The 20,278-nt window shown below is 42.0% G+C and overlaps 1 protein-coding gene across 13 annotated transcripts in view; it reads right to left on the bottom strand.

The window, feature by feature from the left end:
* Nucleotides 1-20,278, bottom strand: part of RIMBP2 (RIMS binding protein 2) — a 440,277-nt gene that overhangs the window by 141,561 nt on the left and 278,438 nt on the right. For all 13 annotated transcript variants that reach the window (XM_038762562.1, XM_038762556.1, XM_038762559.1 and 10 more), the window contains one exon: nt 17,224-17,346. In XM_038762562.1, the coding sequence (XP_038618490.1) occupies nt 17,224-17,346 (123 nt within the window). The remainder of the gene's footprint in view (nt 1-17,223; nt 17,347-20,278) is intronic.

The following is a 20,278-nucleotide window of genomic DNA, read 5'->3' on the forward strand; positions in this document are numbered from 1 at the left end:
ACAATCTGTGCAATAAAAGAGATATGAGAAAAGTGTGGGATGTAACACAATACTTTTATGCTGTATCACAGACTTCATAAAGCCATTTGACAACAGGCTGGGACTCTGGCAATTACCAGCCATTTTGACCTGCCTGTCTGAGGTCATGAAGGAGGGTCAAGTCACAGTTAAAAGGGTTCTCTACACTGCCCCACATCTCACCCATGCTAGGTTACCCAGCTTGAGGATGTGACAAGGGACCGGGAAGTAATTTCAGGGCAATTCTTCCTGGCCTTTTGGCATCCAATTTAACATTTTCTCGGCATTGAGGGCTGAAGGATGACGGAAAGTGCTAGTTATTAAACCCGATTCATTAGCTGGCTAAATAATCAGGTCATGTTGGCCATTATAACTGCAATCAACTCAGCCCAACAACCAACCTTAGCTTTGGGCATTTTATTCCTTTCCTCAGCACTTAGGTACATATGTGTACTTTTATTTTTTAAAAAGAAATAAAATATATCAATACATTCCGTTACTTGTTCAATTGATGTGTTTCTATTTTCATTTGAATGTAAGCTCCTGTGGACAGGCAAGGTGTGTTTGCTTATACTGTACTTCCCCAGGGTTCAGTGCAGTGCATTGTACTACATTCAGTGGTGCTCAGTAAATACCACTGCTACACTGCACTGCCTCCTGCATTATCCTTGTTCTTTCTCCCACTTGCACCAACTGTAAATAATTGCTTGTCTCCCCAAGTAAATGGCAAGCTCCTCAAGGGCAGGAAATGTGTGTCCTGTTACTGGTTTACTCTCTCAGATGCCATGTACAGTTCCTTGGCCTTCAGTAGGCACTTTATAACAAACAGCTTGAATTTGCTGGTTGCTAGGGAAGCAGGAAATTTGCAGACTTCAATAACCTTGCCCCTTTCCTTCCTCACATCATTGCTCTCCTCCAGCCCACACACTTCACTCCTCTAATAATAATAATAATGATGGTATTTGTTAAGTGATTACTATGTGCAAAGCACTGTTCTGAGCACTGGGGGGATACAAGGTGATCAGGTTGTCCCACGTGGGGCTCACAGTTTTAATCCCCATTTTACAGATGAGGGAACTGAGGCACAGAGAAGTTAAGTTACTTGCCCAAAGTCACACAGGTGACAATTGGCAGAGCCAGGATTTGAACCCCTGACCTCTGACTCCAAAGCTCGGGCTCTTTCCACTGAGCCACGCTGCTTCTCTAACACCAATTTGCTCACTGTATCTCGATCTCATCACCAACCTTTCGCCCGAGTCCCGCCTCTGGCCTGGAACCCCCTTCCTCTCCGTATCCAACAGACAATTACTCCCCCCACATACAAAGCCTTATTGAAGGCACATCTCCTCCAAGAGATCTTCCCTATGTCCTCATTTCCTTTTCTTCCACTTCCTTCTGCATTGCCCTGACTTGCTCCCTTTATTCACCCCCCCTCCCAGCCCCACAGCACTTATGTACAAATCCATAATTTATTTATTTATTCATTCAATTGTATTAATTGAGCGCTTACTGTGTGCAGAGATGAATGACTGTCTCCCTCTCTAGACTGTAAGCTCGTTGTGGAGAGGGACTGTGTCTATTATATTATTATATTGTACTCTCCCAAGCTCTTAAAAAGTGCTCTGCATACAGTAACTGCTCAGTAAATACAACTGATTGATTTTTTCTTCAGACAAGCAATGATATGATTTTATTTTAACAGCTGGCTCAAACTATGTACATGGACCAGACTCTTATAGGGCTTTAAAGCATTTTTTGAAGTCCAAAAACTGGGTAGGCAACTTTTCCCAGATTCTCAAGAACAGGACTGGAAGTCAGGAGATGTGTGACCTGGGGCAAGTTACTTAGCTTCTCTGTGCTTCAGTTTCCTCACCTGTTAACCGTCTAGGACTGTAAATACCACGTGGAACAGGGAATATGTCATATCTCTGTGCCTCAGTTACCTTATCTGTAAAATGGAGATTAAGACTGTGAGTTCCATGAGGGACAGGGTCTCCATCTAGCCCGATTTACTTGTATCCCCCCAGTGCTTAGTACAGTGCCTGGCACGTAGTCAGTGCTTAACAAATACCACAGTTATTATTATTATTATTATTACTATTATTATTATTATTTGATTTTGTTGTATCTACCCTGGCTCTTAGCACACTGCTTGGCATAAAGTTAGCATCTAAGAAATATCACAATTATTATTATTAGACTGGAGTTCTCCCTATGTCTGGTTAATCTTCCATCCCCTCAAAACAGCTTCCCTTTTCCCTAGAAATGGAAAACATTGAAACAGCTAAGAAAACAGAAGCTCTGAGAGAAGCAGTAACTTGGCTATCTGGAATCATTTACTGTGTAACAAACTGGGTCAGCGAAAGGGAAATCTGGGTCAGTCCTGACTCGAATCGAATCGGTTTGATCAGCTTTAATCATTCCTTGGCTTTCCTTTCCAATCATCTCTGTACAATCAGCAAGCAAGCCAGCGAAAAATCAGGTGACTGGGGAAATCCTGAAGCAGTGCTCACTCTGATCCAGGTTAGCTGATTAATTAATTCATTCATTCACTCAATCATATTTATTGAGCACTTACTGTGTCCAGAGCACTGTACTAAGCGCTTGGGAAGTACAAGTTGGCAACATATGGAGAAGGTCCCTACCCAAAAATGGGCTCACAGTCTAGAAGGGGGAGACAGACAACAAAACATGTGGATCCTCTCAACACAGAACGTCCTTCACCTAGGAGAGCAGCATGAAATTTAAGAGTTAGCTGGGCACGCACCTCATAGTGGGCAGACCAGAAGCCATGGCTGAATTATTTCAAGTCCCACAGAAATAGTTACTGTGTCAAAGGTGATGCTGTGCAACACAGAACTGTCCTACATGGCACACCAGACCCCATCTTCCCCTGCTCTCCCTCATCCCACTAAGCCACGAGGGGATACTTCTTTCTTAGCATCAACCATGGGGTAGATCCAACTGTTGTCTCAGAGAATCTCACTCTGCAGAGAGATCTTTGGATAGTGCAACCACCAAAGCAATAAAGTGCCCATTCCTTGCTAGATAACTCCAAACAATATTCTGATTAAAGAAGTCAATCTCCAAGTGATGGTCTCCTCTCTCAGAGATCACTGGAGAGTTTTGTTGGGAATGGTCTTTGGGAACACAGGATATGAGTTTGAAAACATTCATTAAACTTGAAAACTACCACTGAGGGTGTTTGATTCTGAGGTAAGATCCAGTGATTTGATATGTTTTGTCATAAAGGATAAGGAAAAAGACAGATAGAGGCAACAAGAGCAAGTCAGGAGTCTGGGAGAAAGGCAAACTGACTAGCCCATGTATTTTGTAGTTATTTCTAAGACCCTGGCAGTGGCTAATGAAAGGTCTCTGTTTTGCATATAAGTATGTACATTTAATAAGTACCAAATTTGTACTGGGACAAAGGCTTTTATTTTATATATCATTGAAGTGTAAAATGCAAACTCCACCTTTTCTTTCTTAGAATACTTCATCATGAAACAGGTATGCCGATAATGAGATTAGGCTTGGGAAATGCAGTGTAGCCTAGTGGATAAAACATGGGCCTGGGAATCAGAAGGATCTGGGTTCTAATCCGGACTCTGCCACTTGTCTGCTGTGTGACCTTGGGCAAGTCACTTCACTTCTCTGTGCCACAGTTACTTCTGCAAAGTGTGGATTAATATTGTGAGCCCTATATGGGACATGAACTATGTCTAACCTGATTAGCTTGCATCTACCCAAGTCCTTAATATAGTGCCTGGCACATAGTAAGCACTTAACAAATACTATTGAAATAAAAACAAAAAGGAAAAGAAAAGAGGAAAGTGCTGTGAAAGTAAAAACAACAAATCTGGCCTCCAGTGAGTGGTTGAGAGAAATGTTTTTGTTCTGTGTGTGATTTTTTTTTAAATCTTTAATCTGTTGATGATTAGCCTTGAGCTCATCTTTTACTTGGGCATGAAGAGTTCTTTGATACCCTTAATGGGAAGTTTTTATGGATGTATGAATGATGATACTTATTTAAACTTGAGGCTCATTTGCAGAGCAAAGCTAAAACTCAAAGATTCTTAAAGCCTCACTAACAATCTTATTAAAGGAAAGTCATTATCAACCTTTCATAACGTAGAGAGAAATACGATGTTGCTGTTACAAAATTAAAAAGATATGACCTACCTTTCAGGAATAGAAGGACCTCTTTCTTAGATTTAGAAAAACAACATTTTAGGAGCCATTCATAGCTAAATTAGCTGGAGTTGCTTATGAAGTGCAGAGACTTTGAAAGGATTTTAAGATGGCTTAAAAGACCTATCATCTTCAACAAGCTGAATTCCATCTTAATTAGAGTCCTGATTTTTCATTACCAGATCCAAACTAATGCTATTTCCTCTTCTGAAACCATCTCACTCAAGCCCCCTCCCTACAATGCACCCCGCCAATTCCATCCTTTTACATCTGTTTCCCTGCAGCTGATGTTGTTGACTTTCCCATTACTGTGACAACATCACCATCCTCCCTGTCTCCAAAGTCTGCAGCCTTAGCATTATCCTTAACTAGTCTCTCTTGTCAAACCCTTTATTCAGTTAGACACCAAATCCTGTCGGTTCTATCCTCTCATCTGACCCTTACACTCAATCAATCAATCAATCAGTGGTATTTAGCATGCGAAGAGCACTGAATAAGTGCCTGGGAGAGTACAATACAAAAGAGTTGGTAGATACATTTTCTGACTACAACAAGTTTACAGTCTGGGGGGGGACACAGACATTAAATTATTTCCATTCAAACTGCCACCAAGCTGGTCCATTCATTTCTCATATGCCATCTTGGACTATTGAATCAACCTCTCATCACTGACCTCCCTGTCTCCAGCCTCTCCCCACTCCAGGCCATACTTAACTCTGCTACCCATATCATTTAAAAAAATCATGCTGTACCTCCAATCCTTGCCCATCCCTCCCAGTATCAAGCAGAATTAATTGATCAACCAGTGACATGTACTGAGCATTTACTGTGTAAGAGTACACTACAATAGAGTAGATATACATGATCCCTGACTCCAACAAGTTTTCAGACCATGACCATGATGGCATTTTTATTAAGCGCTTTCTATGTGCAAAGCCCTGTCCTGAGCTCTGGAGAGGTTACAAGGAGATCAGGTTGTCCCACGAGGGGCTCACAGTCTTAATCCCCATTTAACAGATGAGATAATTGAGGCACAGAGAAGTGAAGTGACTTGCCGAAAATCACACAGCTGACAATGGGCAGAGCTGGAATTTGAACCCATGACCCCTGACTCCAAAGCCCGTGCTCTTTCCACTGAGCCGCGCTGCTTCTCTAGAGTGGGAGACAGACTTTAAGATACATTACAGATGGATATGTACAAAAGTGTTGTTGGGGAGGAGTGAAAATTAAAGAGCTTAAGGGTTACAGACCGAAGTGCATAGGCAACAGAGAATGGAGAGCAAATAGGGGAAATAACACAGAAAAGAAGGCAAATGGAAAGGTTAAGGGCTTAGGTAAGGCTTCTTAGAGGAGATTTTATTTTAGAAGGGTTTTTAAGGAGGGGGGGAGAGGGGTGGATAGTTGGATGTGAAGGAGGAAGGAATTCCAGGACAGAGGGAGGACATCACAAAGGGTGGGAGAAAAAAAAATGAGATTGAGGTACAGTGAGTAGGTTGGCATTATATAAGCAAAGTGAGCAGGTTGGCTTGTAGTAGGAAATCAATGAGGTGAGGTAGGAAAGGGAGAGCAGATAGAGGGCATTAAACCCAATGGTAAGGAGTTTCTATTTGATATGAAGATAATGAGCAACTACTGGAGGTTCTTGAGGAGTGGGGAGATTTGGACAATGTTTGTGTTTTTGTTCCAGAAGATCAATCCAAGCAGAAGAGTGAAGTACAGATTGGAGAAGGGCGAGACAGGAGGCAAGGAGGTCAGCAAGGAGGCTGATGCAATATTCAGTGCAGTTGTGACGGTAAAACCAACAGGATCTGGTAACTGAATTTGTGGACTGAATGAGAGAGATGAATCGAGGACTGTAGATCCAGTGTGGGCAGGGATTGTCTCTCTTTACTGCTGAATTGTACTTTCCAAGCGCTTAGCATAGTGCTCTGCACACAGTAAGTGCTCAATACATACTACTGATTGAATGAATGAATGGGGATAATGCCAAGGTTACAAGTTTGTGAGACAGGGAGGATAGTGGGGTTGTCTATATTTATGACACTATCTGGAGGAGGACAGGGTTTGGATGGGAAAATGAGAAGTTCCATTTTGGACAATTTAAATTTGAGGCATCAGTAGGACAACCAAGTAGTCCGGAGGTAGAAGGAATTGCAAGACTGCATGGGAAGAGAGAGGTTGGGCCCGGAGAGGTAGATGGGGTAGTCATTCATTCAATCCTATTTATTCAGCACTTATTGCATGCAGGACACTGTAAGAATCATCTGCATAGTGATGGTAGTTGAATTTGTGGGAGCGAATGAGTTATCCAAGGCAGTGGGGGTAGGTGGAGAATAGAAGAAGACTCAGAAGTGAACGTTGAGGCACTCCCACAGTTAGAAGGTGAGAGGCAGAGGAGGAATCCTTGAAAGACACTGAGGAGCAGCCATGGAGATGGGAGGAAAACCAGGCGAGGACAGTGACAGTGAGGCCATGGTTGGATAGTGTTTCCAGGAAAAAGGAGTGGCCTATCATGTTGAAGGCAGTTGAGCGATTGAGGAGGAATGGGATGGACTAGAGAAGCAACATAGACTAGAGGAGAGAGCACAGGCCTGGAGTCAGAGGATCTGGGTTCTAATCCAGATTTTGCCACTTGCCTGCTGTATGGCCTTGGGCAAGTCATTTAACTTCTCTGTGCCTCTGTTACCTCATCTGTAAAATGGCCATTAAGTCTGTGAGCCCTATGTGGGACTGGGACTGTGCCCAAAGCAATCATCTGGTATAATAATAATAATGATAATAATAATGACAGCATTTGTTAAGTGCTATGTGCAATCAATCAATCAATCAATCGTACTTATTGAGTGCTTACTGTGTGCAGAGCACAGTTCTAAGTGCTGGGGAGGATACAAGGTGATCAGGTTGTCCCACGTGAGGCTCACAGTCTTAATCCCCATTTTACAGATGAGGGAACTGAAGCACAGAGAAGTTGTGACTTGCCCAAAGTCACATGGCTGACAAGCAGCTGAGCCGGGATTTAAACCCATGACCTCTGACTCCCGAACCCATGCTTTTTCCACTGAGCCACGCTGCTTCTCTATCTAACCCACTCTGTAGTATAGTGCCTAGAACATAGTAAGCACTTAATAAATACCATAAAAATAAAACTAGAAGACATTCAATTTGGCAAGAAAGGTTTTTTGTGACCTTAGAGAGGGCAGTTTCCATAGAATGGAGAGGGCAGAAGCCAGATACCCCAGAGCCAAAGAGAGAACTGGAGGAGACAAAGTGAAGGCAGTGGGTTTAGAAAAGTCACTCAAGAAGGTTTGAGAGGAATGGTAGGAGGAAGATGGGGGCAATAACTGGAGGGTGCTATACAATCACTGAAGGAATTTTTTTAGGAGTGGGGATACATGGACATGTTTGAAAACAATAGGGTAGGAGCCATTGGAGGCTGAGTGGTTGAAAATGATGGTTAGGGATGGAAGAAGGTATCAATCTACCAATCAATCAATCACATTTATTTAGTGCTTACTGTGAGCAGAGCACTGTACTTAACACTTGGGAGAGTACAATATATCAATATAATAGAGTTGGTAGACATGTTCCTTGTCCACAGAGAGTTTTTGGTGTTGGTAGAGGTGTGATTTAATGCTGGAAATTTCCATTATATTATCTCAAAGCATCCTCTCAGTGCTTGAAGATCTTTGCATATTTTCAGAGCCAGGTGATTTGCCACATTTCATGGCGGAGCGGTGGGGTGACTTCCTCAAGATTAAGGTCAGGTTCTAGGTCCCAGTACTTTAATCAATCAATCAATTGATTGGTCCCAGTAGGTCCCAAGACTTCCTCTGTTTGGCAGGGCCTTATTTTCAATAGTAGAAAGTATGAGGTAAGAATTAGTGATGGAGCAGGGCTACGTTTCTGTGGCTGGTGCCTCGGGAATACTAGGGCTGTTGGAAAATAATTGCAAAGCTCCTTTTCCCTAAATGTAAAATCATCCTAATGAAATGATGGTAGTGTACTTCTAGTCAGTTCAGATCCTCAGTTTGTCAGAGGAAGAACTGCTCTCAGGAATAATGAGACGAACACTTCATTTCTTTCTTGGAAATACAGCTTAAAATGAGCATCTCCGAACTGGCTGCCTTCAGAAGTAGAATAAGAAGGATAGACCTAAAGACATGTCTCTCCACCAGCCCCAACAAGGAGGGATGTCATTCAGGCGGGGGAGGCAGGAAGTATCACAGAAATTTCAGAGACAACCTTTTGCCGACAAAAACATCTTCAGTAATTGAAACACTACAGATTGCTCTCACTTTCTAAACATCAGCCTGTGGGAAGATACTGATCTTTTTTAAAAAATATGGCCATGGGGAATTCAGCTTGTATGGTTTACTTACTTCTCCCCTAGGTTTTCAGCTCTTATAGCAACTCTTTATATAATAATGCTGTGCACTGAATGTCAGCCTTTAGAGTTTTTTTATTTAATGGCTTGTGTTTCCCACTCAGCGTTTCAGACCATGGATTAAAATCCCTCAAGGAGCCTAGAGTCAAATAAATTTAATGCCCTGTACAAACCTAACATGAGTGCCTCATCTTACTGGGCCTGACTCTCAAAGATATTTTAAGTGACTGACGAATGTCCTATGTTGACTCTGCAGTTAAATCAACATCCACCAAGATGGTCCAAATGGATTCAGTAATGGACCATCTGTTGCTGACTGACAATTTAAGGAACTAAGAAGAAGCAGTGTGGCCTAGTGGAAAGAGCCCAGGCCTGGGAGTTGGAACAATTTAGGCCCTAATCCCGGCTCTGCCACTTGGGCAATTCAGTTCACTTCTCTGTGCCTCAGTTAACTCATCTGTAAAATGGGGGTGAAGACTGTGAGCCTCATGTGGTACAGAGACTGTGTCTAACCCAACTTCCCTGTATCTACCCCAGTGGTTAGTACAGTGCCTGGCATGTAGTAAGCATTTAACAAATACCACACTTATTAGTATTATTTTTATTAGACTATCATACAAAAGGGTCATTCGATATCATTTCAACCTACATTTAATTGTTATTAAAACAAGCATCACGCAAGCAATAGCAGAAAACTAAAAAGTCGATGTGTAACGTAGATAACTATTGATGATATATGAATTATAAGTTTGAAAATGTCATGAATGATGGAAGCAGTGTGCCCTAATGGAAAGAGCATGAGACTGGAAGTCAGGAAACCAGAGTTTTAGTCACAGCTTTGCCACTTGCCTTCTGTGTAACCTTTGCCAAGTCACTTAACTTCTCTGTGCCTCCATTTTCTCAGGTATCGAATGGGGGAATTTGCCCTCTTTGCCCTTTCTCTTAGACCATTAACTCCTTGTGGTACAGAGACTGTGCCCAAAGTCAATATCTTGTATCCACCTTTGCACTTCGGTCAGTGCTCAGCACATAGTAAGCACTTAATATCATAACATTGGAATGTAACTCTATAAATATCATATGAAATAAAATTGACATTATTATTAAACTCCACATTCAAACCTTAAGTACCATTTTAAGAAGCCTGACATTGGTATCACGTTTTGGAGAATTTATTTTGTTTCTCCATATGTGCCACACATCCGTTGTTTCTGATAAAATAAAAATCTCATAATTAGGGTAAATTAAGTGGTTTTATATGCAATCTCTCTCTCCCCCCACCTTGTACTTTTCCTATCCCCAACCGATCAATTATATTCACTAAGCACTTACTGTATTCGGAGCACTCTACCCCCAACAGAGCAAAAACAAGCAAATTTAAACCCACATATGTCATACATCTGACTGGAGGAAAGATGGTCTTCAGTGCCTTTTTAACTGCAAAGTCATACTAGACACAAATCTCTCTGTCCTGTAATACAGACTATGAGATTGTATATCTGCTATTTCTATTTTTTAGAGCTGGTTGGATTCAGTTGGATTAAATAAATTGGATTACTTCACAAGTGAAAAATTATGGATGACACTAAGTTCCAGCAATAGTATGCTCATTTCTCCAGCCTTGTGTGAAGTGTTCTAGAGATCCAAAAGTAGCTAAGCTTTGTATGTGCTTGCGTGGTTCTATCTTCTTTATGGCAAACTACTTCCCAGCAGATGTGTGGCTAAGATCAAACAATCAGTTGCATTTCTTGTGCACTTACTGCATGCACAGCACTGTATTTAGTGCTTGGGAGAGTATAACTGAGTTTGTAGACACATTCCATGCCCACTAGGAGCTTACAGTCTAGAGGACTTAGGTGACAAACAAACGAGCTTACTGCCTTTCAGGGTTGATTTCATGCTATAACCCTGCCTGAAACATACATGAGCTCTCTCTGAACCAATCCCACCTGGGAGGCACATTAGCCTCCCATTGAATCAGGCTGCTTTGCTTTATTCATTCATTCATTCATTCAATCATATTTATTGAGCGCTTACTGTGTGCAGAGCACTGTACTAAGCATTTGGGAAGTAGAAGTTGGCAACATATAGAGACAGTCCCTACCCAACAGTGGGCTCACAGTCTAGAAGGGGGAGACAGACAACAAAACATATTAACCAAATAAAATAAATAGAATAAATATGTACAAATAAAATAGAGTAATAAATATGTACAAACATATATACAAGATTGTATACATGTGTAAATATATACAGGACTGTATATCCATATATACAATCGCATTTATTGAGTGCTTACTGTGTGCAGAGCACTGGACTCACCCCCTCAGCCCCCCACCCCCTTTCACCCTCCCCATCATTCGTTCATTCAATCGTATTTATTGAGCGCTTCCTGTGTGCAGAACACTGTACTAAGCGCTTGGGAAGTACAAGTTGGCAACATATAGAGATGGTCCCTACCCAACAGCGGGCTTACAGTCTAGAAGGGGGAGGCAGACAACAAAACATATAAGCCAAATAAAAGAAACAGAATATGTACAAGTAAAGCAAATAAACAGAATATGTACAAGTAAAACAAATAGATAGAATAATAAATATGTACAAACATATATACAGGATTGTATAGCCATATATACAATCGCATTTATTGAGTGCTTACTGTGTGCAGAGCACTGGACTCACCCCCTCACCCCTTATCCCAGACTTCTACTATTCTTTGTCCATGATTGCTTCATACTAACTTTCATAGTGCCATGGAAGCACTTGGCTTGCTCATTTCTATACAGATGCTCTCCCCTCCAATTTGCCACTGTTTTGGCAGTCTGAAGGAAATCCTATTTCAGTTTAAAAGTAGTTGCCTTTGAAGAACTTAGAGCACGGAGCTGACTTGGATCTTGCTTGGACTTCTAGAATGCTGTCACTAGATTCTAAGTCCTCCCATTTAAAATTAAGCAGAAACACTTACTTGTGGCTGAGACAATCTGTTCAGGAGCCAAATACCCATCCTTACCAGGGGAATGGGGAAAATGACAACGGTGGTATTTGTTAAACACTGATTAGGTGCCAGGCACTGTACTAGGTGCTGGGGTGGATACAAGCAAATTGGATTGGACACAGTTCCTGGGGCTCACAGTCTCAATTCCCATTTTACAGATGAGGCAACTGAGGCACAGAAAGTGACCTGACTAGCCAAGGTCACACAGCAGACAAGTGGCAGAGGTGGGATTAGAACCCATGACCTTCTGACTCCCATGCTCTATCCACTCTGCCATGCTGCTCCTGGGAAATGGAAATGGAAAGTATCACTTGACCATTTCCAAGCTTGGGACCCCTTCACTGTCACCATGTCTCCCAGTAGTGGAATGTTCTGTGGATACGGCATCTTTGGATGACTTCCACGAGAGGAAAATACAAAAATCAAAGCCACAGCTAAATGGAGGGTTTTGCAAAGGAGTCTGTGGTAGATGTGACATTTCCAGGGACCACCAAATAAGATAAGGTCTATTAAAATGATTCATCTAGCCAACCAAAAAAAAACCCTGATGTTCCAGTTGTGAATCATAAAAGGGAAACAGCCAAAGATTTCCATCAGCAACAGAATACTTAATCCTGCCACCCATCAATCCGTTTATTTAGCACTGCCTCTGTGCCAAGCACTATACTAAATGCTTGGCATAACAGTATTGTTGGTAGGCACGTTCCCTGCCCTCAAAGACTTTATGATCTAGTCGGTGAGACAGGCTCTAAAATAAATTCTGCAATTCATCAATCTTGAGACTGTGAGCCCACTCTTTTAGACTGTAAACCCACTGTTGGGTAGGGACTGTCTCTATATGTTGCCAACTTGTACTTCCCAAGTGCTTAGTACAGTGCTCTGCACACAGTAAGCACTCAATAAATATGATTGATTGATTGACAAAGAAGAGGCAAGTGAATTAAGGAGGCTAGTACACCTTTTAAGAGAATAACAGACAAATTTGGGGAGCAATCAGGTGACTACTCAGTTTAGATCTTCAAAGCAGTAGGGGTGTCGAGTCTTCTAAAGGACAGTGAGATCTGGCCATTTCACAGAAGATACAGCTTCCTTCTTGGGCAACTTCTTTAATATTACCTGTGACTCATGCTCAGCATCAAATGGCAAGTTAATATACTCAGAAATGAGGGCCTACCAGCAGCCTAGCATATGAGAATCAAAGGAGGGCTGCCCCCACTGGGTATCAAGTATCCCAAGTACTTATTGAGCACCTCCTGGGCCAGATGCTTGTGGGACCTTTCAAAATAAGGGAAAAGGTTTGATCCCTGTTCTCAAAAGGTTTATTACTTAATGGAGGAGCAGGTAGGGCTGAAAATCAAAAGAAAATCTCTAACGAACACCAGTAACCTCTGACAACTCCGTAGTCCCCGCCACCCTAGGACTCAGTGTGGCCTAGTGGAAAGAGCACAAGCCTGGGAATTGGAGGACTTGGGTTCTAATCCCAGCTCCTCCACATACCTGCAGTGTGACCTTGAGCAAGTCACTTAACTTCCCTGGGTCTCAATTTCCCCATTTTCCTCTGTAAAATGGGGACTAAATTTTTGTTCTCTTTCCTTCTTAGACTGTAAGTCCCACATGGGACAGGGGATTGTTTCTGACCCGATTACCTTGTATCTACCCTAGTGCTAGTACAGTGCCTGGCAAGTAGTAAGTGCTTAAGAAATATCATTATTTTCTTATAAGGGACCTAAATTCAGGCTCACTTCCAACACTGGAAGTAGTAGACATAAATCAACATATACTCATTCATTCATTCATTCGATTGCATTTATTGAGCGCTGTGGGAAAAGCACTGTACTAAGCACTAGGGAGAGTACAATATAACAATAAACAGACACATTCCCTGCCTACAGTGAGAGTCTCATGGAAAACTGGGAGACCAGAAGGCAGATTTGAAAACAGTGACGGGTGTGTCAAAATGGTTTAACAAACCAAACGTGGGAAAAGACCATTTTTACATGACCACCATTTAGGGTGACATATTGGTCGCACATTCAACCACACCTACAGGTTTAGGCAGGATTTCACCAACAACAGCATCAACTTTAACATGAAGGAGGGAGAAAGAGCAACAGACAGAGAGAGGGGTGGGTGGGATGGGGCTGGGGTGTGAATTAAGAGACATAGTTAAATCACGATTCTCTTTGGAGAGAGAGGCCTTTTGTAAAGATAGGGCCGAAGAACAAACACTGGAGGATATTTCACCACATCAGTCTTTTAGATGGGGGCTGCGGTTATGTACTTAGCTACTGCTAGGAAAAAAGTATTCATCCTGTTTTCACAATCTTTCCATAAAGAGAACTGGGCATGTGTGGAAGAGGAAGAAAGCGAGAGGGGTGAAAGAATCGGCTGACCTGCTGGGCTCTGTTTTGGAATCCCTTTCTTCTTCAAGTTTTTGGCTAAGATGCTCTCAATTTTCTTGATCTCCCAGAATTATCCTTTCTTAGGAGCAGTACAATAATGATATATTTGGTACATTAGAAATCAGTTTGGATCCTTTGAAAAGCCTCACGGATTTTAAGTCTCTTCTTTTGATATTTTTGGTGGAATAATATAAAAGACTGACAAATCGGTTGCTTTTCAAAATAGAAAACAGAAGATTCCAATGGGCGAATGATTTTTTATCATTTTCTTCTTTAGAAAAGACAGAGAAAAGGGGAGACGAATGGCTTCCTGAGAGAAGAATTTGCATTATAAAAAAGAAAGTCCTGAGACTGCTGCAAATCCCTCTTGTAAATCTGAATAAAAAACACTATCCTTTCTTCAAAAGAAGCTAAAATGGAGTCCTCCACATGCTTTCCAAACTCCATTTTGTGTTCAACAATCTAATTCCTGTGCATCTTCAAAATTTATGGATTAACTATAGCACAGACATATTTATTTATAGTACAACCCTTATGCACATATGAATGATTGATTGTTATAGTAATTTATTCTGATAATCCCATTTGTAAATCATTTTTTACATCCAACTCCCCATTAGAGAGGGAGGCTGCTTGTGGACAGGGAATGTGGCTCATTCTTGTGTAGTACTTTTCCAACTGCTTAGTACAGTGTATTTCACACTGTGGGTGCTCAATAAATGCCTTTATAATGACTACCCCTTCTACAACCACCACCACATTCAGGTGGCTCCTCGTGCACCATATTGATAAACTATTGGATAAAACAGGCATATTCTTAAGGTATACTAAAACTTTATAAATTAAGAAATGTATGTGAATGGGTGAATGGGTCCTGGGGTATACTACTACTACCATTACTAATAATAATCAATCAATCAATCATATTTATTGAGCACTTACTGTGTGCAGAGCACTCAACTAAGTGCTTGGGAAGTACAAGTTGGCAACAACTTGCCAACTTAATTAATTAATTAATAATATTAATAAATATTAATAAAATTAATAAAAATTAATTAAAAATAATAATAATGGCTGTGGCATTTGTTAGGCATTTACTACATGCCAAGGACTGTACTAAGTGCAGGGATAGATAGAAGATAATCAAGTTTCCACAATGGGCTCACAGTTTAAGTAGGAGGGAGAACTGGTTCTGAAACCCCAGTTTGCAGATGAGGGAACTGAGGCACAGAGAAGTTAAGTGATTTGCCCCAGGTCACAAAGCAGGTAAGTGATGGAGCTGGGATTAGAACTGAGGGCTTTTTGACTCCCAAGCCCGGGCTCTTTCCACTAGGCTATGCTGCTTCTCATATAAAACAGAGGGTTTGAAAGTACCTGGTTGGGATGTTGTTGCTCATTCTTAACCCAGTCATGCAAAAAATAAAGGAACAAAAGCCCTCGCATAAAATAAGCTTTGGTATGGAAGCCCAACTCAGGAATTCAAATTTGGATACATCCTTCACTTTGTCAGTAATCATATATTTCCAGAAAGTCCAGGATAGTACAGGGTCAGTGAGAATTTTGGTTTTTGGCATGTGGGAGAAGGGGAGGAACTGGTTGATGCAAAATTCAAATGATAACAACCAACTATAATTATGGTACTCGTTAAGCACTTACTACGTGCCATGCACTGTACTAAGTGCTAGGACAGACATGGATTAATCAGGTTGGACACAGTCCCTGTCCTACATGGGGCTCAGAGTCTATCTGGGAGGGAACAGAGAGCCAGTCTGAAGAATCAGGAATGGCTGGTCACTCATTCTCAGTCTCTTTTGTGGGCTCCTCCTCTGCCTTTCTCCTGTTAACAGTGGGAGTCCCTCAAGACTCAGTGCTGGGTCCCCTTCTACACCCACTCCCTTGGAGAGCTCATTCACCACCCTGGTTTCAACTACCACCTCTTTCAGACTTGATCTTTCTCCTTCTCTGCAATCTCGTATTTCCTGCTGCCATCAGGCTATCTCTACTTCTATGTCCCAATGACTCCTCAAACTTAACATGCCCAAAACAGAACTCCTTATCTTCCCTGCCATGTCCTGTCCTCACCCTAATTTTCACATCACTGTAGACAGAACCAGCATCCTCTTTGTCTCACAAGTCCATAACCTTGGCATTATCCTGAAATCATCTCTCTCATTGCACCCACATATTCAATCTGCCACCAAATCATGTCAGCTCCATCTTCACAACGTTGCTAAAATCCACCCTTTCCTCCTTATCCAATCTGCTACCGTGTTAATCCTCGCACTTATCCTATCCTGCCTTGATTACTGAATTAGCCTGGGAGTGATATATTAAATCAAATCTTTTGTGGATTCCAAAGAGACATCTTCCAGTAACAGCATAGATTGTTATAATAGTTGCACGATTTTAAGATCCAGAGTCTAGCCGTATCATTTACAATAGTAACTTGCCAAGTGTGAATTAATGAAATTTGTCTATGGAATAGTTTCTCTGTAGTTCAACTGTTCCTTTAGCAATAATAATAATGATGTCATGTATTAATCATCATTATGTGTTAAATACCGAGGTAGCTGCAGCTTTATCAGCTATGACCCAATCCCTATCCCACATGGGACTCACAGGATATCTTATCCCCACTTTACAGATGAAGAAATTACAGTTCAGAGGGGTTATGTGACTTTCCCCAGGTCATACAGGAGACCAGTGGCAGAGCTGGGACAAAAACACAGGTTTTCTCCTTCCCAGTTTGCATCATATTGCACTAAAGGTTTAAACAGATTTTGACACATCAGAAAAGCATGACTAGTAGCCAATCACCTGCCCTCTGATAAAGTCATTTTCTGTCTTAACTCTCCTCATTATAACAGAGTGAATTACACATCTGAGAAATAGCTTAAAATTCATGAATCCATCTCCTTTACCCTCAGACACCTGCCGGTGTCTTTACACTTAAGGGAGCTCAATTTCCGTTCGATGGCTCCGCAGTCAAATCCCACATCCAGCTGTATTTAGCATCATAAGCCATGGACATGCATAATTGGTTTTACAGCAACATTTCCTCAAACATTAGCATTTCATTATTTATTGCTTTCTACCATAAAGAAAGGGAAACCATCCTGGAGTCCCCATGATAAGGAATGCGTAGAAGCTACAGTGGGAAATCAGTAACATTTCTTGTCTTTCTAAGACACAGTCAAGACACCGAGGCATCAAATGTCACCACAGCAACCTACCTTCAGGACCTGCTCTAGGTTCTCCAGCTTGGCTTGGAGCTGGTGGTTCTGCTTCACAGCCAAATCTCGTTCTTTGGTCACTATGGTGAGGGTATTGCTAAGACGATCATAGTCTGATTTCACCTAGAGAGAGACACAGGGGAGGAAGAAAGAGACCACTGTAAAGTTGCCTTCAGCCAAATATTCATATATATGAAAGAAAACCAAGGCTTTCCAATGCAATCAAGTGTGGAAGGTGGAAAGGAGTCACGCGTTTGGGTTCCAACCCCAGTGAGCCCATTGTTGGATAGGAACTGTCTCTGTTGCCGAATTGCACTTTCCAAGCACTTAGTACAATGCTCTGCACACAATAAGTACTCAATAAATACAATTGAATGAATGAATGAATGAATTGCATGGCCTTATCACCTAACTTCTCTGTGCCTCAATTTCCCCATCTGCAAAACAGAGATAAAACACTTGTTCCCACTCCGTCTTAGATTGTGAACCTCATATAAGGGACTGCATCCAATCTAACTGCCTTGTATATATTTAAGTGCCTAATAAGTACCACTATTACTATTATCAAATGAAATAGAGTTTGTCTCTTATGAGATTCATGACTTCCTCCTATACCCTGATCAAACTGGATTAATAAGGTGGAATCGATCAATAGTATTTATTGAGCACTTACTATGTGCAGAGCACAGTACTGATAGCTTGTGAGAGTACAATCCAACAAAATTAACAGACACATTCCCTGCCTATAACCAAGAAGTGTCTGATTTAGGAAGTCATCTCATGCTGGGGGAAGACTCTAATAGCATATTGCTAATAAGTGCATCTCTGGCATATTATTTGATAAAGATGATTATGATAATAATAATGTTTAAGTGCTTACTATAGGCCAAATACCATGATGATCACTGAGGTAAACAACACAATCAGATTAGATACAGCCCCTGTCCACCTTGGACTGATAGTGAATTGTTCTGATGTCTTTTGGTGTTGAGTATTATGCTAAATCCACTGACAATTGCTCTGAAAGCCAATCAGGGTGATGGGAAAGGGTTACAGCCCTGTTTTCATAAATTGGAGACCGTTTACCTTAGCAGAACCTTTAGATCCCTTTAAAATCATTTCAGAAGCAAGAGGTGAGATTTTTCAAAGGTAACATCCTGTAGATATGCACAATCTGCTGAGCTGAGCAAATTCATCTAAGGACAATCACAATCAATCAATGGCATTATTGAGTGCTCACTGTGTGCAGAGCACTGTACTTCATACTTGGGAGAGTGCAGTGCAATAGAGTTGGTAATCCGTGCTCTCAAGGAGCTCACAGTCTAGTTTGGGAGAAAGATATTAAAATATATAACAGATGGAGAACTGGCAGAGTAAAAGGATATGGATATAAATATTGTGAAATGGGGAAAGAATAGCAAAGTGGTCAAGAGGTATAGACCCAAATGCACAAGCAACACAAAAGGTAGGGCAAATAGGGTGGGGGGGATAAAAGAGGTCCATCAGAAGGAGGAGGGTAATTTCAAAGCCACCAGATAAAAAGAAATGGGAAGCACAAACTAGCTAGCCCATCTACTGGAACTCCATTGCCTGAAAAGCACTGTTCTGAAAGATGCCATGAAGGTCCTTGATTTCAGCCTATTTAAAGTACGTTTACCAAGTCAAGAATGTGTCCGCAATTTGGCTTAAAAACAATTCAAGCGTTGGGGGTGAAAAAGCGACAATCTGAATGAACAATACCACTGATCCCAAACAAAAGAGACTGAGCCAGAACTGTTCCAATTACTGTCTGTTCATTCATTCATTCATTCAATCGTATTTATTGAGCACTTACTGTGTGCAGAGCACTGCACTAGGTGCTTGGAAAGTACAATTCGGCAACAGAGACAGTCCTTACCCAACAACGGGCTCACAGTCTAGAAGGGGAAGACAGACAACAAAACAAGTATACCATCAAAATAAACAGAATTATCGATATATGTGCATTAATAGAGTTAAAAATATGTACAAATATACACAAGTGCTGTGGGGAGGGGAAGGGGTTAGAGCAGAGGGAGGGACTTGGGGTGCTGGGGAGGGGAGGAGGAGCAGATGAAAAGGGGGGCTCAGTCTGGGAAGGCCTCCTGGAGGAGGTGAGCTTTCACTAGGGCTTTGAAGGGAGGAAGAGAGCTACTTTGGCGGATGGGCAGAGGGAGGGCAAACCAGGCCAGAAGTAGGACATGGGCAAGGAGTCGATGGCAGGACAGGCAAGAATGAGGCACAGTGAGGAGGTTAGTGGCAGAGGAGCGGAGGGTGTGGCCTGGGCTGGAGAAGGAGAGGAGGGAGGTGAGGTAGGAAGGGGCAAGGTAATGGAAAGCTTTGAAGCCAACAGTGAGGAGTTTTTGCTTGATTCGAAGGTTGATAGGCAACCACTGGAGATTTTTGAAGAAGGGAGTGACATGCCCAGAGCCTTTCTGTACAAAGATAATCGGGGCAGCAGAGTGAAGTATAGACTGAAGTGGGGAGAGACAGGAGGATGGAAGATCAGAAAGGAGGTTGATGCAGTAATCCAGTCGGGATAGGATGAGAGATTGAACCAGCAAGGTAGCGGTTTGGATGGGGAGGAAAGGGTGGTTCTTGGCAATGTTGTGAAGTTGAGACTGGCTGGTTTTGGTGACGGATTGGCTGTGTGGGGTGAATGAGAGTGTGGAGTCAAGGATGACACCAAGGTAGAGGGCTTGTGAGACGGGAAGGATGGTCGTGCCATCCACAGTGATGGGAAAGTCAGGCAGAGGACATGGTTTGGGAGGGAAGATAAGGATTTCAGTCTTGGACACGTCGAGTTTTAGGTGGTGGGAGGACAACCAGGTGGAGATTTCCGGAAGGCAGGAGGAGATATGAGCCTGGAGGGAGGGAAAGAGAACAGGGCTGGAGATGTAGATTTGGTTGTCATCTGCGTAGAGATGATAGTTGAAGCCATGGGAGTGAATGAGTTCACCAAAGGAGTGAGTATAGATGGAGAACAGAAGGGGACCAAGAACTGACCCTTGAGGAACCCCTACAATGAGGTGATGGG

This window comes from Tachyglossus aculeatus, chromosome 21 (genome assembly GCF_015852505.1).
Source record: "Tachyglossus aculeatus isolate mTacAcu1 chromosome 21, mTacAcu1.pri, whole genome shotgun sequence".
NCBI classification, from domain to species: domain Eukaryota; kingdom Metazoa; phylum Chordata; class Mammalia; order Monotremata; family Tachyglossidae; genus Tachyglossus; species Tachyglossus aculeatus.